The 25,935-nt window shown below is 40.2% G+C and overlaps 1 protein-coding gene across 2 annotated transcripts in view; it reads right to left on the minus strand.

The window, feature by feature from the left end:
* LOC21409027 (peroxisomal nicotinamide adenine dinucleotide carrier) overlaps positions 1 to 25,526 on the minus strand; it is a 42,046-nt gene extending 16,520 nt beyond the window's left edge. For both annotated transcript variants that reach the window (XM_024164737.1, XM_010096757.2), the window contains exons 1-6: positions 25,186 to 25,526; positions 24,997 to 25,074; positions 24,802 to 24,876; positions 17,979 to 18,109; positions 17,667 to 17,721; positions 17,107 to 17,217 (exon numbers count right to left, since the gene is read on the minus strand). In XM_024164737.1, coding sequence (XP_024020505.1) covers positions 17,107 to 17,217; positions 17,667 to 17,721; positions 17,979 to 18,109; positions 24,802 to 24,876; positions 24,997 to 25,074; positions 25,186 to 25,266 — 531 coding nt within the window. In that variant the 5' untranslated portion in view covers positions 25,267 to 25,526. The remainder of the gene's footprint in view (positions 1 to 17,106; positions 17,218 to 17,666; positions 17,722 to 17,978; positions 18,110 to 24,801; positions 24,877 to 24,996; positions 25,075 to 25,185) is intronic.
* Between the last annotated feature and the right edge of the window lie 409 nt (positions 25,527 to 25,935).

The raw sequence follows: 25,935 nt of genomic DNA on the forward strand, positions 1-25,935 counted from the left end.
GAAAGAAAGAATATGCATCTCCTTGAAATTGCTAGAGCCCTACTTTTTACAACTAGAGTGCCTAAATACTTGTGGGGAGAAGCCATACTTATTGCCACCTTCTTGATCAATCGAATGCCCTCAAAAGTTTTACAATTCCAAACTCCAATTCATGTTTTTAATAAATGTTTTCCCACATCACGATTAGTAAGCAATATTCCATTAAAAATATTTTGATGCACTGCGTTTGTACAGATTCACAATCATAATCGTGGAAAACTTGACCAAAGGGCCAGAAAACGTGTTTACGTTGGCTACTCGCCAACTCAAAAGGAATATAAGTGCTTTGACCCAATTTCTCAAAAATATTTTGTTACAATGGATGTAACCTTTTTCGAAACAAAACCTTTCTTTGGAGGTGATCATCTTCAAGGGGAGAATAGGAGTGAAGATGACAACCTTAGACATTCTTTTGAGGATATTCTTCACATAGAGCACACTACCCTAGACCCGGTTCTTAGTCACTGATGGAAACCTCTAGATTATTGAAGGACAAATTACACACTCGGGTGATTATTCGAGAGAATCACCGTCTCTCCTCACAATACTACACAATCCAAAAGTTCCTCACCTCTAAGAGCCCCCTGCTTATTTATAGACTCTCCTAGATTGACTAACAGCTTCTCCTACAAGCTACAAGCTAACTCTTAACAACTAACTAAATTCAGTTACAAGTCCCTGTCCACGTCAGCCACTAACCACCCAGTAACCAATCCTTTATTGTTTCTTTCTTTCTTCTACCATAAATTCATAGAACCTTGTCCTCAAGGTTCACGTGACCGCTCCTGGCGCCGCCGCTTGATCGCCATGTTCTTCCTCAACTATAGCTTCAACTCCATCCCCATCTTCTTCATCCACCGCGGCAATGAGAACCTGCAGTTGTGGTTTTGTGCAAACATGTCCGAACCGCCATTTCTCCTCACCCCGGAAGCATAATCCACGCTCCCTGCACCGCTGTAATTCAGCGTCAGAAATTTTCTTTTGAGGATATTCTTCACATAGAGCACACTACCCTAGACTCGGTTCTTAGTCACTGATGGAAACCTCTAGATTATTGAAGGACAAATTACACACTCGGGTTATTATTCGAGAGAATCACCATCTCTCCTCACAATACTACACAATCCAAAAGTTCCTCACCTCTAAGAGCCCCCTGCTTATTTATAGACTCTCCTAGATTGACTAACAGCTTCTCCTACAAGCTACAAGCTAACTCTTAACAACTAACTAAATTCAGTTACAAGTCCCTGTCCACGTCAGCCACTAACCACCCAGTAACCAATCCTTTATTGTTTCTTTCTTCTACTATAGTCAAGCAGCCCCGGGCTCTGGTTCTTATCAGTCACACTACCCCAGACTCGGTTCTTAGTCCACAAGACCGAGACACACAATGCACTGCACCTGCACCTGGCACTGCACCCACACATCCCACACCGAACCAAATCATTGAAAAAGATAATCCATCTCTTGAAAACTTGGATTTAGAAAATTTAGATAATGGAAACTATGAAAAATTCTCTTCTTTGCCTGAACAAGACCACTTAGAAACAGAGATGTGTGCGAAACCAAGTGAAAAGGATATTGGGTTTCGTGTCTACTCAAGGAAGAAAAATCGTCAAAGGAAGGAAGACACCACTGTACAGCAATGCCATGAGTCCAATCCGAGGGAAATTTCAGATCCCGAGTCACCAGGTAAAACTCCTTTGATTCCTCTTCTGTCTGAGTCCAATGAGTCCTTAGAAATTCCTATAGCCCACAGAAAAGGTATTAGGTCATGCACTAAACATCCTCTATCTAGATTTGTGTCCTATGACAGATTATCACAATCCTTTCATACTTTCTCATCACAACTTTCCAGTGTCGAAGTTCCTAGAAATGTGCAGGATGCTTTAATTGTTCCAGAATGGAGGGAAGCAATTCTTGAGGAGATGAAGGTCCTTGACAAAAATGAGACCTGGAGTGTGGTAGATCTTCCAGAAGGAAAGAAGACAGTAGGCTGCAAGTGGGTATTCACAGTCAAATATAACGCTGATGGGACCTTAGATCGATATAAGACAAGGTTGGTAGCAAAGGGATTCACTCAAACCTACGGCATTGACAATTCAAAGACATTTGCACCGATTGTGAAGCTAAACACAGTACGGGTGCTTATCTCAATTGCAGTCAACCTGGATTGGCCACTACAACAACTGGATGTAAAAAATACATTCCTAAACAGAAATCTGGAAGAGGAAGTCTACATGGAGTCGCCTCTAGGATTTGACAAGAGATTCGACTCAAAAGTAAGTTAAAGAAATCCGTGTATGGTCTCAAACAATCACCGAGAGCATGGTTTGAGAAATTCACCCAATTCGTCAAAAAACAAGGATACACTCAGGGACAGACAGATCACACAATGTTTATGAAGTTCTCAAGGAGGAAAGTAGCTATCCTAATTGTCTGCGGATGACATTAGCCTCACTGGAGACGATTTGTCAGAGATGGGCAGGCTCAAAAAATGTCTAGCGTCTGAGTTTGAAATCAAACATTTGGGGTCGTTGAGATACTTTCTAGGTATGGAGGTTGCCGATCAAGCAAGGAATTGTGATTTCTCCAAGGAAGTATGTACTCGATCTCTTCAAGGAGATAGGCATGACAGGTTGTAGACCCTCTGAAACGCCAATGGAGCCAAATGTGAAACTCGGAGATAGCGAGAAGAAGGTTGCTACTGACACAATTAGATACCAGAAGTTGGTTGGTAAGCTGATTTATTTGTCATATATGCATTCTCCATATGAAGAACATCTAGAAGCCGTATACGAAATCCTAAGATACTTAAAGAGTACTCTAAGAAAATGATTATTCTTTAAGAAGAATGAACAACGAGGGATTGAAGCCTATATTGATGCTGATTGGGCTGGTTCAATAATTGATAGGCGGCCTACCTCTGGGTATTGCATGTTTGTGTGGGGTAATCTAGTTACATAGAGAAGCAAGAAGCAGAGCATAGTGGCTAGGAGTAGTAAGGAAGCAAAGTTCAGAGCTATTTCCCAAGGAATCTGCGAAATACTATGGCTGAAACGTGTGCTTGAGGAATTAAGAAGGCCTATAGAACAACCAATGAGGCTTTACTACGACAACAAAGCTGCCATTAGCATTGCACACAATCCGGTGCAGCATGACAGGATGAAGCATGTGGAAATAGACTGACACTTTATAAAAGAGAAGCTTGAGACAGGCAGCATATGCTTACCATTTGTCCGGACAACACAGCAAATCGTAGTATCCTAACGAAGGGACTCCATAGACCGAAGCACGAATTTCTAATAAGCAAATTGGGCATGATTGATATCTATGCGCCAACTTGAGGGGGAGTGTCAAAAAGATAAGAGATAATTAGTTAGGGTTGATTAAGATAAGTTTTAGATTAGGATATGCTTAAAGTCAAATAAAACAAATCTGTTTCAAACAGATTCATTATCCTAAGTTTAGATAAGTTTGAATTTGAATTTTATTAGGATAGATATTATTGAGTGGATAGGATTTTATTGAAAAAATCCGTGGCACTCCTAGGGCTATTTATACCTATAATTTACCGATTAAATCAATAAGAATAGAGGAGTTTTTCCCTTCAAAACTTACACTAGATTATGTACACACCAATCAGGGAAAGTTGAATCCTAGGTCTAGAAAAGGAATTTTCCTAGGCTATCCTATCGGGGTTAAAGGTTACAAGATATGGCTTCTAGAGGATAGAAAGTGTGTCATAAGTAGAGATGTAATTTTCAATTAAAATGTGCTTTATAAAACTGACACCAAATTGCAAGAAACAACCAGCTCTAAACAAGCTGAGCAGAATTCTCAGATGCAGGTGGAGCTGCCAACAGAAACAGCAAACCTTGAAGACCAGGATCAAGTCATTCAAGATCAAGGTGAAGTTGTTCCAGATACTTCTCAAATTGAAAAAGATGGACAGAAAAGTGATGGACATGAGGACCAGTTAATAGAGTACTTAGGCCAATCAGAAGAAGGTTTCAGAAATGAAGAGACTCTTAACTGATTATGTTCTGTCAAGGGATAGAATAAGGAGACAGTTCATGCCGCCCTCCAGATTTTGTCAATGCAGATCTTATTGCTCTTGCACTAAATGTGGCAAACCAGTTAGAACTAGATGAACCTGTAACTTACATGGAAGCAATCAGAAGCAAACACTAGCCGAAGTGGAAGAAAGCTATGGAGGAAGAATTGCACTCTCTAAGAACAATACTTGGGTTTTGATGGACAAACCAAAGGGACATAAAGTGATCGGCTGCAAATGAGTGTTCAAGGGAAAATCATGAATTCCCGGAGTGGAAAGTGCTAGATTCAAAGCTCGTCTGGTTGCAAAAGGCTACTCTCACGTGGAAGGAATTTATTATCACGAAGTGTTTTCTCCAATAGTCAAGCATACATCAATCAGAGTATAAGCTTGGTAAGAAGAAAGACTTTTCTGTATTATTCACTCTCTCTTAACTTTTCTAATACATGGTTGTTCTCTTATATAAGAGAATACGGCCTAGAAAAATAAGGAAAGAATCCTTCTACAATAATCAACTCATAAGTAGCTTCCTAATTTACATCTTTGACCAAATCACCCTAATCTCATCTAATACATTTACAGCTAAGGAAATCCCTAGTATCCGGCTGTCACCTGCTGTCAAATCTTCTAATATCCGGTTGTATCATAACCAGATTCTTGCTTTTCCAACACTCCCCCTCAAGCTGGTTTGAAGATATCTTCCATAGCCAGCTTGACAATTAGAGTATCAAACTGCTTCTTTGGTAACCCTTTTGTAAATATATCTGCAACGTGTTCTGCTGTACGGATGTACAGCATGCAAATTAATCCAGTTTCTAGTTTCGCATTGATAAAATGCATGTCTACTTCCACATGCTTCGTTCTGTCGTGGATAACAGGATTATGAGCAATGGATTGCTGCCTTATTATCACAATAGACCTTCACAGGCAGAATATAAGAGACTTTCAAATCTTCTAATAATCTCTTAATCCATAAAACTTCACAAATTCCACAGGCAACTGCTTTGAACTTTGCTTCAACACTGCTCCTAACAACAACATTTTGTTTCTTGCTCTACCAAGTAACAAGATTGCCTCCAACAAATGTGCAGTAGCCAGAAGTTAATCGTTTGTTGATAACATTGTATGCCCAATCTGCATCGGTGTATGATTCAACTTGAAATAGCCGCGTTTCTTGAATATCAAACCCTTTCCAAGAGTTCCTTTTAAGTATCTTAGAATCCGATAGACTACATCAAAGTGTTCTGATCCAGGTGAATGCATAAACTGACTAACCATGCTAATAGCAAACGTTATATCAAGACGAGTATGAGACAGATAAATTAATCTTCCAACTAGCCTTTGATACTGCTTTCTGTTTTGAATTTCCTCGGTCTTGGCAGGTTGTAACTTTAAATTTGCTTTAATTGGAGTTTATGTTGGTTTGCACCCAAGTAAACCTATCTCACGAAGTAAATCAAGAACATATTTTCATTGGTTCACAAATATACCTTCCCTAGATCTAGCAAATTCCATTCTAAGAAAGTATTTCAATGTTCTCAAGTCTCTGATCGCGAACGCAGCAACTAGCTCCTTTTTTAGTCTCTCTAGTTCTTCAATAGCATAACTTGTTAAAACTATATCATCAACATAAACAATTAGAATTGCAACCCTGCCTTCCTTACTGGGTTCGTAGAACATTGTGTGGTCGGCCAGACTCTGACTGTACCCACAATTTTTCACAACTTTCCTAAAACACTCAAACTAGGCTCTGGGATACTGTTTTAGACCATATAAAGACTTCCTTAATCTGCAGACCTTGTTAGGTTCAAGTTTCCTCTCAAATCTAGGTGGTATACTCATGTAAACTTCCTCTTTAAGATCACCGTTGAGGAATGCATTCTTCACATCCAACTAGTGTAGGGGCCATTTAAAGTTCACAGCTTGAGATAGCAAAACTTGAATTGAGTTTATCTTAGTAACAGGTGCAAAAGTTTCCTGATAATCAATCCCATGAGTCTGGGTAAAGCCCTTAGCAACTAGTCTCGCCTTATATCTTTCTATGCTACCATCAGCTTTGCATTTCACAGTGAAAACCCATTTACATCCCACTATCTTTTTCTCCTAAGGTAGGTCCACTATCTCTAGGGCTGGCAATACGGGTAGCAACACGACTCGAAACCTGCACGAAATTAACGGGTTTGGGTTTACTATAAATGGGTTTGGGTCATAATCGGGTTGACACGATTAACACGATTAATAAATGGATTAGGTTAGGGTTGACCTCCAAACACGAAGTGACACGAATTGACACGATTAACTATACGTGTCATTTGCGATCTAATGATATTTGATATAACATGAAAATTTATATACATATTAAATACAAATAATGTGAATTTTAATATTTGTAGGTAAAATTCATTTATTTTTCTTAAAAGAAAAGATAAATTGACTAATAAACATGTTAAACCTGTCATGACTGTGTTAAAAAAATCATTATTATATTAGTTATTCATTCAATATATTAATTTAAACGGGTTATATGGGTTGACACGATTAATACGATTAACAAATGAGTTGTGTTTGGGTTGACATTTTTGACACGTTTAATAAACAGGTCGTGTTCGGGTTGATGTTTTCCGACACGATTAATAAACGAGTTGACATGAACACGACCCACTAACACGAATTGCCACCCTTAACTATCTTCCAAATACCACTTCTTCTCAGACATTCATGTCTTCCAAAACTGCTAATTTCCAGTTTGGGTCATTCAAGGCTTCCTACATGTTTCTAGGGACAAATAAGTGTGAGATTTTCGAGGAAAATGCCCTATGACGGTGAGAGAGTTTTTCATAAGATAGGTATTTAACGATGGGATACTTTGTACATGTTTGGGTTCCTTTTCTAAGAGCTATAGGAATTTCGTCTGATGGCATATTAGAAACAAGAATTGGATTTGAGTCAGAAGTAGGAATACCTGTGATCTCCTGGGTACCATTCTCCAGAGTTGAGGATTGATCTTGTTCTAGAACCATAGGTGGACCCTGATTCTTTTGACAGTGTCTTCTTCGAGAATAAACTAGAAGCTCAGTATTTTGATTCCTTTGATCTGTTTGTAGTGTTTCTCCCCCTGTTGAAGATACATCAATGTCGGGCAATTTTGTGCTAGGATTTTCAAAAGTTTTATCAAGACTTTCCTCACTTTGTTTTTCAAAAACAGTAGGATTAGGAAAGGGAGAAGTGTGAGTAGTAGGAGTAGAATTTAGAATAATGTTTGGAAGTGGAACAAGGGATAGATCCCAAAAATTATCTTCCATAGCTTCTTTCTCCCCCTGAAGAGATTTTTGGTGAAAGTAAGGTTTGTTTTCCATCCAGGAGACATCCATACTTACAAAGAACTTTTATTGTTTGAGGATTATTAGACTTATATCCCTTTTTGTTTGGTGCATAACCAATAAAAATACACTTTGCAGCCCGTGGATCAAGTTTGGACTGAGAGTGGCTGGGAATATGTACAAAATCAGTGCTACCAAAAACTTTTAGTGGTTAATCCGAGTGAACTCGTGAGAAAGCAAAATAATTTTTGAAACATTCCAAAGGTGTGCTATATTTCAAAATACGTGTAGGCATTCTATTTATCAAATATGAGGCTGATAAAACAGCTTCTTCCCACAGATAGTTTGGTACATTCATTGAAAACATTATGATACGAGCCACTTCAAGTAAGTGTTTATTTTTTCTTTCAGCAATACCGTTTTGTTGAGGAGTATCTATGCTTGTAGATTGATGATGAATACCATTTTCCTTTAAGAAAATTCCCAAATGTTCATTAAAATACTTGGTTCCATTATCAGTATGAAGAATGATGATTTTAGTTTGAAACTGAGTTTCAATAATTTTATAAAAATCTTTGAAAAGTTTTCCCACTTCAGATTTCTCACTCATCAAGTATATCCAACATAATCGAGTATGGTCATCGATAAATGTAACAAACCATTTTTTTCAGATTTTGTAGTGACTTTTGAGGGTCCCCAAACATCAATATGAATTAAATAGAATGATTTTGAAGGAATATAAGGTTTTGGCAAATATGTAATACGATGACTTTTAGATAGGAAGCAACTTTCACATTTAAAAATAGAGCAATCCAAACCCTTAAACAGAGTAGGAAACAAGTATTTAAGATATTGAAAACTAAGGTGTCCTAGTCTAAAATGCCAAAGCATTATTTCTTCATAAACATAAATAGAACTAACACTATTCAAGCCTTGAGCTTTTTTATTCCCAGAAGAGTCACTGTCAAAATAGTAGTCCATCTATCATTTTAACACTGCCAATCGTCTTCCCCGAATTCTAGTCCTAAAATTCACAATGAGAATCAAAGAAGATAACACAACAATTAGACTCCTTTGTAATTTTACTTACAGACAAGAGGTTACAGGCTAGTTTAGGAACATGAAGAACAGATTTAAGATCAATATTCTCATAGAGTTTTACTAAACCTTTTCCTGCAATAGGTGAGTAACTACCATCTGCAATTCTAATTTTTTCTATGCAGAACAAGGTGAGTAGGTACTGAATAATTTGGAAAAACTGGTCATATGATCAGAAGCTCCTGAATCAATAATCCACGGAGCAAGGTTTGAATAACAGGGGAGGGCACTAGATTCACTACCTGTTTGTGCAAGAGAAGCACTAGGAATACCAGATGACGAACTGGATCTTAGCAGTTTAAAAAGATGATCCATCTGCTCCTTGCTGAAGGGACTTGCTTCGGCTTCATTGGCAGTGGGTGTTGTACGGCTGTTTCTGTCACCAGCTTTGTTGCTCTTCTAGCATGTTTCTCGAGTGTGATGAGGACGGTTGCAATAATCACACCAAACCCATGGCTTTTCTTCAACTTTCTTTGGATAACTTGTTGCCTTATTCGCAACTGGTTCAGAAGCAATTAGGCTGAAGTCTCTACAGCCCCGGTGGTGGTCTTCTTGCCCAACATCACATTTCTACGACTTTCTTCTATTCATACTTCTACAAAAACTTCACCGATTGGAGGAAGGGGGGTTCTACCAATGATTCTTCCTCTCACTTTATCAAACTCCACATTAAGCCCAGCAAGGAATTTGTAGATTCGGTGAGCCTCTACAGTCTTCTTATTGTGATTGGCATCCTTAGTAGATTTCCATTCATAGTCATTGAATAGATCCAAGATTTACCACAGCCGTTTCAGCGAGTTAAAATACTTGGTGACCGTGTCATCTCCCTGTCGAATTGCACCAAGTTTCAGGGTTAACTCATAAACTTGGGACTGGTTTCCTAAATCAGAGTACATCTGATTAACATTATCCCATAGTTCCTGGGCTGTAGAGTAGCACATGTAATTGGAACTAATATCTTCGTCTATTGAGTTGACGAGCCACGTCATCACCATCGAATTATCTACATCCCATGTTGCATATTTCGGGTCCTCTGGTGCTAGTGCCTTCTTTTCTCCGGCCAGGTAGCCAATTTTTCCTCGCCCTCGAATATACATTCAAACTGATTGAGACCACCGTAAATAATTATCACCATTTAGGCGAATTGTAGTGATCTGAATGGAATGTGAATCACTTGAGGATTGAGTAGTAGAGTTTAAGGTTTGGCTGTTGTTTGACTGGTTCAAGGTTGAAGGGACTAACTCAGCCGTAATATCAGACATAATGCGCAGAAAAAGGACTAATCGGTGCAGAGGGATGACTAAGTTTTCAGAACCAGTGCTCTGATACCATATAAGCTTGGTAAGAACAAAGACTTTTCTGTATTATTTACTCTCTTAACTTTTTTAATACATGGTTGTTCTCTTATATAAGAGAATACGGCCTAGAAAAATAAGGAAAGAATCCTCTTCTACAATAATCAGCTAATAAGTAACTTCCTAATTTACATCTTTGACTAATTGGTAGCTTCTTATTTTACATCATTGACCAAATCACCCTAATCTAATCTAATACATTTACAACTAAGGAAATCCCTAGTATCCGGCTGTCACATGCTGTCAAATCTTCTAATATCCGGTTATATCATAACCAGATTCTTGCTTTTCCAACACAGAGTAATTTTGGCAATTACAACAATAGAAGAGCAAGACTGCCTTTCTCTATGGCAATCTTGAGGAAAGAATACTTATGAGTCAACCAGTGGGCTTCGTGAAAGAAGAAGATGCAGGAAAAGTTTGTCTTCTAAAGAGATCCCTTTACGGTTTAAAACAATCTCCTAGACAGTGGTATAGGAGATTTGATGATTTTATGGTAAGTAAAGTATTTATAAGGTCTAAATTTGACAGCTGTGTGTATTATGCTAAGCTGAGGGAACAAGGCTACATTTTATCTTCTGTTTTATGTTGATGACATGTTAATTTGTGAAGAATTGAGAAAGAACTAGAATATTTCTTATTGAATAATGAATAACGAAAAAAAGTTTAAATAGGAGGAGATGCCCCAATCGATTCCTCAAAACAAGGAACTGATAAACTAAAACAATATTTCTAATCCTAGGAAAGATAATAAACAAGAAACAATAGACTAACTTAACCCTAGTAATTTAAACACCGAATTTCCACACTCCCCCTCAAGCTAGGTTGTAGATGTTAAGCAATCCTAGCTTGGAGACAAGGTCTTCGAACGTCTTCCTAGGCAAGGCTTTAGTAAGGATGTCTGCAGTTTACTGACTTGTAAGGACATGCTGGAGTGATATGGTGTTGTTCTCGAGCTTTTCTTTAATGAAGTGTCAATCGATCTCCACATGCTTGGTTCTATCGTGGTGTACTGGATTCTTGGTTATACTGACAGCTGATTGATTATCACATAATACCTTCATAGTTCCTGGAATAGGGATTTCCAACTTGTAAAGTACTCGTTTCAACCAAATTCCCTCACAGATTCCGTGTGCAAGGGCTCCAAATTCTGCCTCTGCTGAGCTTCGGGACACCACGTGCTGTTTTTTGCTTCTCCAAGTAACCAAATTACCCCAAACATAAGTACAATATCCAGAGGTTGATCTTCGATCAGTTACAGACCCTACCCAATCTGCATCAGTAAATATTCTAACTTCCCTATTTGCTGTTTTCTGAAAGTACAGACCCTGTCCTGGTGTTATTTTCAAGTATCTCAAAATCCTATAAACCGCTTCCATATGTTCTTATGTTGGACTGTTCATGAACTGGCTTACCATACTTACAGCAAAACTGATGTCTGGTCTGGTATGGGACAGATAAATAAGTTTTCCGACTAACCTTTGATATCTTCCTTTGTCAACGGACGCACTATCATCTTTGCTTCCCAATTTTGCCGTAGGGTCCATAGCGGTGTCGGCAGGCTTGCACCCTAGCATTCCTGTTTCTTTCAAGAGATCTAGTACATACTTCTGTTGAGAAACCGTAATACCTCTATTGGATCGAGCTACTTCCATTCCTAGGAAATATTTTAGATTGCCCAAATCTTTGATCTCAAACTCCTTAGCTAAAAAACTTGAGTTTTCGAATTTCTTCATCATGATCCCCAGTTAGGATGATGTCATCGACATACAAGATAAGAATTGCTTTCTTCTTTGATGGAGATTGCTTAACAAACATGGTGTGATCCGTCTGGCACTGATTGTACCCAACCTTCTTTACTACCTTAGTAAACCTGTCGAACCATGCTCTTGGTGACTGCTTAAGTCCATATAAGGACTTCTTGAGTTTACATACCTTATTGGTATTAGTCGGAGTTTCAAGTCTAGGAGGAATTTCCATGTACACTTCTTCTTCAAGATCCCCGTTGAGAAATGCATTCTTCACATCCAGTTGATAGAGAGGCCAGTCAAAGTTAGATGCCAGTGAGAGTAGTACTCGAACAGTGTTAAGTTTAGCTACTGGTGCAAATGTCTCCTGGTAATCAATCCCATAAGATTGTGTGAAACCCTTAGCAACCAGGCGAGCTTTATATCTGTTGGCACTCCCATCTGAATTATGCTTGATAGTGAATATCCACTTACATCCTACAGGACGTTTTCCTGATGGTAATTCAGACATCACCCACGTTCCATTCTTCTCTAGGGCTCGGATTTCTTCCAAAATTGCCTCCTTCCATTGTGGTATGAGAAGAGCCTTATGTATAGAATTAAGAATCTGTATTCTGTCCAGATTGCTAACAAAAGCACGGTGATTGGAGGACAATTTTCCATATGAAATAAAATTATAAATAGGGTGATTAGTACATAACCGTGTGCTTTTCCTCAATGCAATGGGTCTATCATCAATATCTTCATCAGGCTGATTATTAGGAGCAGTTTCAAGACTAGTGTAACCTAGTGAGTTTTGTGATTCCAGACCCGGGTTGGATTCATGGCCGTGATGAGTTGGCTGCAATGCTTTATCTTCTTGAGTCTTGTTCCTCCTAGTATAGACACATAACTCTTTAGTTTCTGCAGGCTGAGTTGGAGTGGAACTATGAGGGGCTTGAGTGTCATACTCGAGCCGGACTGGATTTGGAGTTCGAGTGTCAAACTCGATTTGTGTTTGGGATGCTTGGGATGACTCGAGTGGATTTGTGTTGTGGCCATCAGGTGACTCTGGTGCATCAATATCTCAGAGCTGGTATTCTTGAGTAAAATTCTCCCCCTAAATATTAGTTTTGGGATAGAATGGTTGATTTTCAAAGAAAGAGACATCCATGGAGTTGTAGAATTTTCGAGTAGTCGGAGAATAACACTTATACCCTTTTTGGTGTGATGAATATCCTAAAAATATGCATTTGAGAGCCTTAGGATCAAGTTTGCTTCGGTGTTGGGCATGAATATGGACAAACACTGAGCAACCGAATACTTTAGGAGGCAGAGTAATTAGGACTCGGGTATTGGGAAAAAATTGAACACGCTGTGGTGTTTGAAACTTCAAGACTCGGGAAGGCATTCTATTTATTAGGTAAGTGGCTGTTAAAACAGCCTCTCCCCAGAAATATTTTGGAACATGGGTAGTGAACATGAGTGAACAAGCAACCTCTAGAATGTGTCTGTTTTCCTTTCTGCCACCCCATTTTGTTGGGGTGTGTCAACACAAGAACTTTGGTGAATAATGCCCTGGCTCCCAAGATATTCTCCTAGAGTTGTCTCAAAATATTCTTTTGCATTGTCAGTCTTCAACACTTGTATCTTTGTGGCAAATTGTGTCTAAATGATAGTATTGGGCCCCTATACATCACTATGAATCATGGAAAAAGGATGAGATGCTTTGTATGGCTGAATATGGTAAGAATTACGAACATGTTTTGAGAATTGGCACACTTCACATTGAAACAACTTCGGATTTTTATTGATAAATAAATAAGGAAACAATTTTTCGATATATAAAAAATTTGGATGACCTAGACGATAGTGCCATAACATGATTGCACTATCTTTATTGGTGTTTTCAACAGATACTAAGCCTACGGTATGAGTTTGTCTTCTAGGAGGTCTGTCAACTTTGAGAAGATAAAATCCCGAGCTTTCCCTAGCACTGCCAATCATCTTCCCCGAATCCAAAACCTGAAATTCATACAAATCCGAGGAGAATTTAGCAACGCAATTAATTTCTTGAGAGAGTTTTACTCACTGGATAAAAGATTGCAGTCCAGATTAGGAACATGAAGTACTATCTTCAACTCTAAGGTTTCTGAGAGAATAATAGAACCAGTTCCAACCACTTTAGAGAGTGACCCATCAGCAATTTTAATTGTAAGATCATCTTGACATGGTCTGTAATGATGAAACATAGTTCTGTCTCCTGTCATGTGATCAGATGCACCCGAGTCTACTATCCATGTGTCCTTATTTTCGGAATTAACAGAAAGAGCGCTCAAGTAATTACCTTTGTGTGCCAAAGATCCGTTTCCAATATTACCATGAGCAGTTGCCGCTTGTAAGAACATCTTTTGTAGAGTTTCAAGCTGTTCCCTGTTGAAAGGATTGGATTCCGAGGAAGTAGAATTTCCTTCTTCAACTGCAACATGATTTCCGCGGTTATCTTTGTCCGTAGCTGGTCTGGAAGGTTCCCAATCTGCAGGTTTGCCATGTAGTTTCCAGCATGTCTCACGGATGTGTCCTGTTTTTCGGCAATGATCGCACCATGGTCTCCCCTTCTTCTGCCGATTGTCGTAGCTGGTGTTCTGGGCTCCTCAAATAGCTAGGGTAGATGAGTTATCCGTGATCGAAGCACTGATGGATGATTCCCCGAGCATCACCTTTTTCCTGCTTTCTTCTCTGCGCACTTCAGAAAAAACTTCTCGGATGCTTGGTAGGGGTTTTGTCCCTAATATTCTTCCTCAAACTTCATCCAAGTTCTTGTTGAGTCCCATCAAGAATTTGAATATTCTCTTCTTTTCCACAATTTCTCTAAATCTTTTTGCATCACCCGGACAGTCCCACTTAGAGTCCTCAAATACGTCTAATTGTTGCCAATTACGGGTGAGGATATTGTAAAATTGGGTGGCAGAAAGATCTCCTAGTCGAAGGTCATGGATAGTGGTTTCGATCTCAAAAATTACTGAGGTATTTTCTTTACTTGAGTAAAATTCTTTAGCCGCATCCCATATTTCATGTGCAGTGCTATAGAGCAAAAAATTCTCACCTATTTCGTTGGTCATTGAATTTATTAACCATGACATGACCATATTGTTCTCTGTTTAATTTGGGATCCCCTTCCTTTGGAGGGATGATCTCGCCTGTGAGATATTCTTCCTTCTCTTTTCCACATATGTACATCATAACGGACTGCGACCATTGAAGATAATTGTTCCCATTCAGTTTGTGCCCTATAATGGGAGGATGAACACCTTCTGCAATGCCATAGGTGCTAGGATTCGAGACTCCAGTGCCTGAAGTGACTTCGGATGATGACTCCTTCTACCTCTCAGTGGCCATTCCGTATTTGGTCATCAGAGAGGGATTTTTGGTAGGCTCTGATACCATGTGAAGAATTGAGAAAGAACTAGAATATTTCTTATTGAATAATGAATAACGAAAATAAGTTTAAATAGGAGGAGATGCCCCAATCGATCCTCAAAACAAGGAACTGATAAACTACAACAATATTTCTAATCCTAGGAAAGATAATAAACAGGAAACAAAAGACTAACTTAACCCTAGTAATTTAAACACCGAATTTCCACATAATTGCATGTAAGAAATCAAAAATTCAAAAGCTGAACGATTTATTGAGTTCTGAATTTGAAATGAAGGATTTAGGTCCTGCCAAAAGGATTTTGGACATGGAGATTGTAAGAGACAGGGTCAAGGGCATCTTGACTTATCTCAAGAAGGTTATCTGAAGAAAGTTATTGATGTCTTCGGTATGCAACAAGCTAAGGCAGTCAATACTCCTATAGGTGCTCAATTCAAGTTAACATCTATGAAGGATCAAGATTCAAAAATGGAGGCCGCTTATATGAAGTCAGTTCCATATTCAAATGTGGTGGGAAGCCTAATGTATGCAATGGTGTCAACTAGGACTGATATTGCATATGGAGTAGGTCTGATCAGCAGATATATGAGCAGGCCAAGAAGTTCACACTGGCAAGATTTGAAATGGTTGCTTAGATATATCAAAGGATCCTTAAAGCTAAAGCTGACTTATACCATATCGTTGCAAGGAAGTTGTCAAGTTACTGGTTATTGTGACTCAGATTTTGTAGGAGATTTAGACAAGAGAATGTCACTTTTTGGATATGTCTTTACAGTTGGAGGGAATGTGGTAAGCTAGAAATCATCCTTGCAACATGTGGTGGCTTTGTCGACAATAGAAGCTGAGTACATTTCTTTAACTGAAGCTGTGAAAGAAGCTTTGTGGCTTAAGGGATTGGTCAGTGAATTAGTTATTCAACAAAGTTTTGTGAATGTGTACTGTGATTCACAAAGTGCAATCCATCTCACTAAACATGCTATGTTTCATGAGGGGACGAAGCATATTGATATTAGATTGCATTTTATAAGGGATATAGTTGCTAGATAGTTGGTGAATGTGGAAAAGATAGCAACTGAAGTAAATCATGCTGATTTGTTCACCAAGGTAATTCCAGTTGGCAAGTTCAAGGAAGCGTTGAGCTTGCTCAGCATTTTGGAATGATGTTCACTCGTGAGATAGGGTATCCTAGTCAAATCCACTATGTTATTCAATCTAGATCCAAGGTGGAGAATTGTGAAGATTGGCTCTAATTGAAGAGTTGGTTAAGAAGTTAGAGATCAGTTATGCCAAGTTGGTTCAAGACAGCAACTTGTTACTGAGGCGGCTCAGGAATTGATGACGTGTCTAATTCTCATTGGCATCCAATTGTGTATATATATATCAGATTTAGTTAATTGTAGATTATCGAAGTATGTTTTTGAGAGATAAAGTTACAGAGGAGAGAGAAAGTCTAAAGCTAAGAGATTGTTCTGTGTATTGAGAACCTGTTTTGGTTCCTGAGAAAATCTTGTACTTGTAAGCTGAGAGATTTTCTAATTGTGATCACTGAGGGTGTCACTGTTCTATATAGTGGATTTGCTAGGGTTGAAACCATGACTTGGATGTAGGATCGGAGATCCAAACCAAGTATAATCGCCTGTGTTCTTTTTTCTTTTGATTCTGTTCGAGTTTGGGATTCAGTGTCTCTGATTTCCTCACAGTTGCCAAAAGAAGATAAGAAAAAATCTAATGGCAAGATAAAAATCGCAAAACACTAACTTGAGTCAGCAAAGAAACTAATTGTAACAAAGCGATGCCTCCAAACAATTCGAGTGTAGTCCTATGCCATAGAATGAGCTTGTACAAGTACTTTGAAATTGATCATTAATGAAAGGATTTGCCATTAATTATCCTCTAACATTACTTACTTTTAGCAATATAATGTACTGCTTCGCACCAAAGCATAATGATTTTTAATGCCGTGGGAATAGTATCTAACAAGGTTTATATCAGCATTCAGCAATAAACTGCTAGTCTTACAATTCCCTCAGAATTATCATAAAGAGAAGGAAAAGATTGTGATTGCACCAACCGCATGGACAGTCCCGTAGGGAGGTGGCTCAGCTGCAGTAAGAATTGCTTCACCTGGAGTAATTGACTGCATCTGACCAGGCTGGGACTTCTTTGCGATTTTTGTGTGAGTCTGTAATAAAAAAAAGCTCTAGTTATAAACTTGCAGAGAGGCTGAGAGAGTGCCCATGCCTTAATTTGGCAAAACAAGATATTGGCACAACAGAAGAAAATATACGGTGATATTGCCAAAAAAAGGTTATTAAGAAGTTCAACCCTTATCCAAGTTCCAGATCGTCAGTCAGCTTAAAACCACTTATCCAGGAATCCAAATCATTATAGATAGAACGAAGCAAATAGATTGTTGCTGAAATTTCCTGCTGCTTAATTGGCACGAAATGTATTTCTCAGTTCACAAGTTGGAAAAGGAAATTGGAGTGAGTAGACTTGCTTCTAACAATTTTTTCTGTACTCACTCTTTGGCCTTTGCTTACCCAATCCAGTTGGAAATTAACACAAACAAAAAACAATCCCGATCACTAAAAATTTTTGGAGACAGACTGAAAATTTAAATTTCATTACCTGCATGCGCGTAACAACTACCCATATAGGATTTGTCAACAGCACATTCACACACCTGAAAGAAGTGAATTTCAGGAAATTCATAACAGAAAATTATATTCATGAAAAGAACGAAGTAAAAATTAAAATAGGTGAAAAATGGCTTCCCCCCTCTTCTCACGCCATGCAATTTGCTATTACCAACTTTTCACTTCTTTTCGGAAAAAGACAAAGAAACAGTTGATACAATAAAGAACTTACAGCCATGCTTAAGGTATAATAAGAAATAATCAATGCCATAAGACACATGACTGTATCAGCCAAATGAATTACCCAGATAATGCAGCCACCACAAGAGATGAGACCATCCCAACTGATCCATCACCATTTCCTACCTTCATTTGCTCGAGTGCAGCAGCTTCAGCCTTGTTCCTGAATATTTGATAGAAATAATAATAAACACCCTGTACAAGTAAAACTTCAATAAGAAACCAGAGAACTAGACAAATGTAGTGCAAGCTGAGATAAAACTAAGCTGAATCTTTATCATCTCAAAATAAGAAAGTTCCGATTGAGACAAAAGGAAAGAAGCATGATAACTGATCGAATTTGTGTTCAAAACAAATAAATCCATTTTAGACAGAAAGAAACTATGAATGGCAGCCTTGCTTTACTTTGTTATTTGAAGGATTGTGAATTTTCTGAGAAAAGTATCAAGTTGCCTGATAGAACCACAAGCTATCACACAATTTTAGAGCAAATATGCAAGAAAAATGATCAACAAGCTGAATAATACTGATATTGCTATTGAGCAAACTAGGAAAAGAGTACAAGATATGGGGGTTTTTGAGTGACCCCTTGCACTCCCTAGAGCAAAGCTCAGCTAATTTCTGTCTAGCAAGATGATCGATGCCTTCTTTTCTCTTCCTTATCCTATTTATTCCGATTACTAACATTCATTCCCTAACCAAAAAGCCTCAACACAGGATTTCTTCCCATGAAATCTCTTCCTAGCATAAGTGAACCGCAAGGGAGGCTTATCATTACCCACGCCCCAAAGACGCACCTTGTCCTCAAGGTGGAAATGAGGGAACTGCCTGTTGATCGCCTCAAAAGACTCCCATGTATCCTCATGTTCAGGCATATCAGCCCAACGAATCAGTAGCTCCAATTCAGAATGTCCCCTCACACGTTGGCGCACTCCTAGTAAGGCAGCAGGGTCAGCGTGCAACTCCAAGTCCACTGTGAGCTGAGGTGGTAAATTGGCCACAGGCTGACGCCGTCCAATGGCTCGGCGCAGCTAGGAGACATGAAACACCGGATGTATAGCGGCATCCTCTGGAAGGCGTAGGCGGTAGGCCACCAGGCCAACACGGGCAATGATCACAAAAGGGCCGTAGAAGCGAGGACCTAGCTTCTCATTGCGGCGGCATGCCAAAGAGTTCTATCGATAAGGACGAAGCTTGAGGTAGACCAATTCCCCAACCTCAAAGTGTACATCCCTTCTCTTACCATCGGCCAAAGTCTTCATCCTTTGTTGAGCGCGGAGTAGGTGATACTTCAATAAGTCCAGCATAGCATCCCGCTCCATAAGCTGCCTCTAGACCGAGTCCACTGAAGAAGCTCCCGTGCCATAGCGCAATAGAGGGGGAGGAGTGCGCCCGTAGACCACTTGGAAGCGGGTTGTTCGAGTGGCGGTATGAAACGAGGTATTGTACCAATACTCCGACCATGGCAGCCACTTGTGCCACTGCCCGGGCTTATCAGATGTAAGCAACGCAAGTACGCCTCCACGCACCTATTGACTACCTTGGTTTGCCCATTCGACTGGGGATGGTATGCAATGCTGCGCGAGAGGGTGGTGCCCAACTGCCTAAAGAGTTCCGTCCAGAAATGGCTAAGAAAGATGCGGTCATGATCTGACACAATCGTGCGAGGCACCCCATGGAGACGAATCACTTCACGAATGAAAATCCCAACCATTGTTTCCGCGGAGAACGGATGTTTCAGGGCAATGAAATGACCATATTTGCTGAGCCGGTCCACCACAACCAGTAATCCTGGATGTGCTGCTGAATTTTGTTGCAAATCGGACCAAATCTTCGCTAGCCTCTCATCAAGCAATACTTGCTGGTGTAATTCCTCCGTGTTGAGGACTTGAGGCACCGAATGTGCACTCAAAACAGGGTTGCCAGAGAGGCGGGACAGGGCATCCGCTGCCCTATTCTAGAGCCCCGATTTGTACTGAATTTCGAAGTCATAACCCAAGAGTTTTGCCATCCATTTCTGAGCTCTGTCTTCACCAAACGCTACTCTAATAAATAGTTGAGGCTCCGCTGGTTAGTCCAGATCACAAAGTGTTGACCAAGGAGATACAAACGCCACTTTTGAATCGCCATTGCTGTGGCCATCAGCTCCCTTTCATAAACCGACTTGTTGCGAGCTTGTGTGGATAAAACTTGGCTAAAATACACAATTGGCCTCTGCCCCTGCATCAAAACCGCCCCCACTCCATAGCCCGAAGCATCAGTTTCAAGCACAACTTGGTGAAATCGAGAAGGGCCAATATCGGCACCTTTGTCATCATATGCTTCAGATTTTCAAAAGCTTGTGCTACCGCCTCATTCCACCGAAAATTGTCCTTCCGTCGCAAGTTCGTTAGTAGCCCCGCTATGTTGCTATACCCCGCCACGAATTTTCTGTAATAGCCAGTCAAACCGAGAAATCCCCTTAAGTCCATCAAGTTGGTTGGAGCAGGTCAATTCAACATGGCCTCAATTGTTGACGGATCAGCCGACACCCCTTCCCCGGAAATAATATGACCGGGGTACTCTAATGATTTATGCCCAAAACTGCACTTCTTGGCATTGGTGAACAATTAGTGCCGCTATAGCACCTCAAGTTCCTGATCCAAATGCTGCTTATGCTCCTCTAAAGTCCGACTGTAAACTAGTATATCATCGAAGAACACTAGAACGAACTTGCGAAGGAAAACTCGCAGTACTTCGTTCATGAGGGATTGGAAAGTGGCCGGGGAATTCGTGAGCCCAAATAGGATGACGAGGAACTCGTAGTGCCCATCATGTGTGTGAAAAGCCGTTTTAGGCACGTCCTCCTTTCGCACCTGGATTTGGTTGTATCCAGACTTAAGGTCGATCTTAGAAAAAATTGTAGCCCCGTGGAGTTCATCAATCACTTGGATCGGGAAGCGATCCAGCGCCGTTTCCTTGTTCAAGGCACAGTAGTCCACGCAAAATCGCCAGCTTCCTTCCTTTTTCTTCACCAATAGGATGGGACTTGAATACAAGCCAACACTGGTCTGAATAATGCCTGCGGCCAGCATTTCCCCAACCAACCTCTTGATCTTGGCCTTATGAACCTGCGAGTAGCAGTATGGAGCGGGCGGACATTAATGGGGCAGGTTCCCGCCTTTGACACTATTGCATGATTCCTCGCCCTCTCCGAAGGCAACCCCGATGGCCTCTCAAACATCGCAGCTCGCCTCTCGCCTTTGTAGCACCGCCTTCAATTCCAGTGGCACTTCTTTTTCCTCCTCACAAGAGTCCACCCCCAAGCTATTCAGCTCAATCAACAACCCATTTCCCTCATGCTTAAGGTCCCTTATCATGACTTGAGTGAGACTGAAGATTTGCTAAGCCCTGGATCCTCCCTTAATGTTACTTGTTTGCCGCCAATATTGAACTTCATGAGTAAGGTCTTCCAATTCACAGTCATCAAGCCCGAAGTTTCCAACCACTGGACGCCCAAGATCAGATCAGAACAACCCAATTCCAAGGGTAGAAAATCTTCTACAACCTCTATCTCTTGTAGCGTAACCACCACCCCTCGGCAAACTCCTTCCCTTCTTACAAATAACCCAATGCCCATAACCACCCCATACCCTCCGGTTTGATCCATTGGCAACTCCAACTGTTCCACCAATTCAACCGAAATAAAATTATGGGTAGCCCCGCTATCAATTAGAATAATTACCTCACTTCCTCAAACCATACCCTTGAGTTTCATGGTCTTTGGTGCTGTAAGACCCACCACCGAATTGAGTGAGAGCTCAATCAACTCCTCCTCTTCAATCTCCCTGCGTCTTCTTCCTTAGGTTCTAGTTGTACTTCCTCTTCCTTGAAGATAAGCACCAATAACTCACGATTTGGGCAACGATGTACCACGGAATATTTTCCATCACAACGGTAGCAGAGGCCTTTCTCCCGTTTTGCTTGAAGCTCAACATCAGTTAATTGCCAGAATGGCGCCGCGCCGCACCGCCTTCCGTGTTTTTTTCTGCGAAATTGGTAGCCCTAACCAACGGTGTCGTTCCCTCTTTTCGCCTAAGCCCAGAAGTAGTTGGGCCCTCCTTGTTCCAAGTGCTGAGCTGGGTGTTTTAGGCCTTTGGACCTCGTACTTACAGGTTACGCTCCTCCACCCGCTAGGCGAACTCCATGATCTGGCCCAATCCCTTAGGCTTCAACATCCGGATCTCGGATTTCAATCCGTTTATGAAGGTACTCTCCAAGACTTGCTCTGATATCTCTCCGTCAAAGGCGCCACCAATACCTCAAACTGCTTGTGATACTCCCTGACTGTCATCAACTGGCGGAGCGACAGTATTTTTCGCAGAGGCCTCCTTCCTGCGTCGGCCGCAATCGTTCTAACACCATTAATTTCAGCTCACCAATAGCGAATAGCTCGCCAGCCATCCTCCCATTGGAACCAGGCCAAAGCCTCCCCTTCAAGTAGGGGTGTAAGTAGGCCGGGTAGGCTCGGGTTAGAAGACGAGGAACGGCAGAGACTTGGGGAGGAACTGAGAAGAAGTGAGAAATTTATGAGAACGAATCAGTCTCAAACGCAGAGACTTAGGGTGAGCGGTGGCAAATGATCGAGAGAAAAAATGAATAAGTCCTGAGCTGTAGGGCTTTTTTACATAAGAGGCAAAAATTCATGCGGCCGGGTCGGGGGTAAACGGGTTAAATGGACCCCGGCCCGCAACTCTACCAGCACATTGCGGGTTGGGAGAATTGGAAACCAAAAAAAAAGAAAAGAAAAGAAAAGAAAACCTGATAATTTCGGGTATGGTCGGGTCGGATAGGCCGGGTTATTCGGGTTCGGGGTAATTTCTTACACCCCTACCTTCAAGACTTACCACTGCCACATCCAGCTTCTCGCTCTCTGTCATTTTATTCATAGTGAAATACCTCTTGGCTCGGAAGATCCACCCATCGGGATTTCCATCGAACACAGGCATTTCCACCCAGCATGTCCGGAAATCCATGCGATTTCCCCCCTCTCGCGTTCCCCCCTCCTTCACACTAGACTCCTCAGTTAGCGCCGACTGTCACTGGGGTTGCGCTCCCTAACGACGTTGGTTCCAGATCTGGCCCACTCCGCTACTTCAACAGGTCATCCATCTTTGCCAGTAGAACTTCCATGCCTTGCTCGAGCTTAGGGATTTTCTTCAAGTCTTCCTTAATCAACTCCAATTCCTTCTGGAATTCCTCCTTAACCACCTTTGTTTTCTCCTTCTCACGATCATCGATCTGCTTCGTCATTCCCATAATGGTGCTCTGATACCAAATTGATAGAACCACAAACTATCACGCAATTTTAGAGCAAATATGCAAGAAAATTGATCGATCAAGCTGAAATAATACTGATATTGCTATTGAGGAAATTAGAAAAAGAGTACAAGATATAGGGGTTTTCGAGTCACCCCTTGCACTCCCTAGAGCAAAGCTCGGCTAATTTCTTTCTAGCAAAATGATCAATGCCTTCTTTTCTCTTCCTTATCCTATTTATTCCGATTACTATCATTCCCTAACCGAAAAGCCTCAGCACCTAATTCCAAACTTCTAGGCAAAACTAACAAACTAACTCCTCCAATCCCCTTCCTTTCATGTGCCAACTCAGCCCACCTCCTACCACCAGTAGAGATGTTCTCCCGTCTCCTACTCCTATGGGTTTCTTCCCATGAAATCTCTTCCTAGCATAAGTGAACCGCAGGGGAGGCTTATCATTGCCTCCTCATAAAATAGCAATCTATACAAGCTATACAAGTTTTTCTTAATAACTATGGGTTCAATAGGAGAATTCCCCCCAATATCCGACTTCCGGTTATCTATGAGCTCTCTCATTGTTTAGAAACTTACATACAAGAATACCAACAAAAAAAAATCATTTTAGGGCCTTAGGCCCTCATATCGGCTTTTGACCAGGTAAGTTCAGCATGTGGATAAGCAATAAACACTCATTTGCTGTACAAATAAGGGAAGAAGAGATGAAAAACATGAGAAAGTCCTACAAGAAGGTGATCCTATTTTAATCAATGGCCTACTTTCGAAGCAGCTCTTTTATTAATTTTCCATTATTGAGTTATGCAAGTTCAATAGATAAATTGTAGTTTTCAAGTAGGAGTATCAAGTATCAACCAACTCTTGTGGTTTACAATAATTCAGTGTAGGTCATCATTTGGTGTCACTAAAGCTTACAACCGAACAATATTTACATCCTAGAAGAATTTGGATGTGCAACGGGATCAAACTAACACTCTACAGAATAATCCTCGAGAAAGTATCATTATCAGTATTAACTTGCCTAGAAAATTGTAATTCTAATTTGTAGGCTCCTGGTTTTGCACTACGGGCAGAGACAACCAAATAGTGGAGGGACAGATTTTTGAGATTAATAACAAAGACAGTTATCTGAAATGATGCAGATAATATGTCACAGAAAGTGAATGCAACAGTGGCACATACTTCAGAGTCATGGGACCACATGCCATTTGCATCCAAAATCATTCCAGAAAAAAAAAAAAAAAAAAGCACCCATACTCTCAAGAATTTGTCCAATCTATCGTCCAAGAAACAAGAAACTCCATATATCTTAGCGACAAACTAATATCCTAGTACTCTATACCTATATGTACACACTCTCCATTGTGTGCAATTTGACCTTTCGAATTTACATATCCTTTCTCTTTTATTAAATCTTGAAATTTCACAAATTTTCTCTCCCAGGAGGGCTAAGTTGATCCATAATTTATGTTTAGAAACAAAACGGTTAAGAAAATTTTCTTCCAATAAACACTAAAAAAAATATCAAAAGAAAGAAAAAAAAAAAACTTCAGCGAGAGATAACGCCAGCTCACCTGAGAAGCAGCCGTGCCTGCTAACGACGGCGTTAAACCTCCGTATAATCGTCCCCATCCTTCGTGTTTTACAACCTGAACATAGAGATAATAATAATTGAAAGAAAAACAGCAAAATAACTGCTCGGCTGCCGAGAAAATGCATGAAATGAAAACACGATTAAAAAACTTGAAAAGAAAATTGAAATTCAAGACCTGACACATTTGTTCAATAGTTCCTAGCTTCCTCTTCTCCTTCTTGAGATCACGCTCCGTCTGTTGACGAGTATTCACCTACGGATCACAACGAAACAAAACGAAAGAAATTAACAATATCGAAGAACAAGACAGATTAAATACGAAACCAAAAAACGAAAAAAAAAGAAAGAAAGTGAAAATTGTTACGGTTTGAAGAGGATATGTGATGAGCTGAGCGATAATCCCTCCGCCAGCTCCGGCGAGCCCATTGATCAAAGCGTCCGACATATCCTTCTTCGCCGACGAGAAAAAATAATAATAATGATCTCTAGTATTTTCTCGGGAAAGTGTGGGGAGACGTTCAGGGAAAAAAGAGATCAAAAAGAAGAGAGAGATCTAAGATCTTTAGAGAGAGAATTTTTAGAGAGAGAAGGAGAAGACTAATCTCTGACTTTGGCTGTAGCGAGAGTAAATAACAGATGCTGATGGCATTCGCTATCAGAGCCCCATTTCTGTCTCTGTCTCTGTCTCTCTCTTAATCTCTGGCCCCCGGGTAGTTGTTCCGTTCAAGAAAGCAAAATCATCGTTGGTGCGCCAAAGCGGGGCGCGGTGACTGGGTCTTTTTACGACTTTACCCTCCCTACAAATTGTTTATTTACCGAATACAGACCTTGTACCTAGCATTGTGTCTTTGGGTTTGGGTCTTCTGATGAAAATTTTAGAGCGGATAACGAGACAAATAACGGGTGCGTTTGGAATTGGTTCCAAAATATTTTTATTTTCTGTACGAAAATAAAAATGAAAATATTTTTAATTTTATTTTTGAATTATTTTTAAAAATGCGTTTGGTAGTTTTATTTAGAGATTGATTTCAGTTTTAAAAAAAACTAAAACTGCGTTTGGTGGTTTAATTTTTGAAAATATGTAATAATATATTAAATAATAATATATTAAATA

Source organism: Morus notabilis, unplaced genomic scaffold (assembly GCF_000414095.1).
Source record: "Morus notabilis unplaced genomic scaffold, ASM41409v2 Scaffold42, whole genome shotgun sequence".
In the NCBI taxonomy this organism is placed as follows: domain Eukaryota; kingdom Viridiplantae; phylum Streptophyta; class Magnoliopsida; order Rosales; family Moraceae; genus Morus; species Morus notabilis.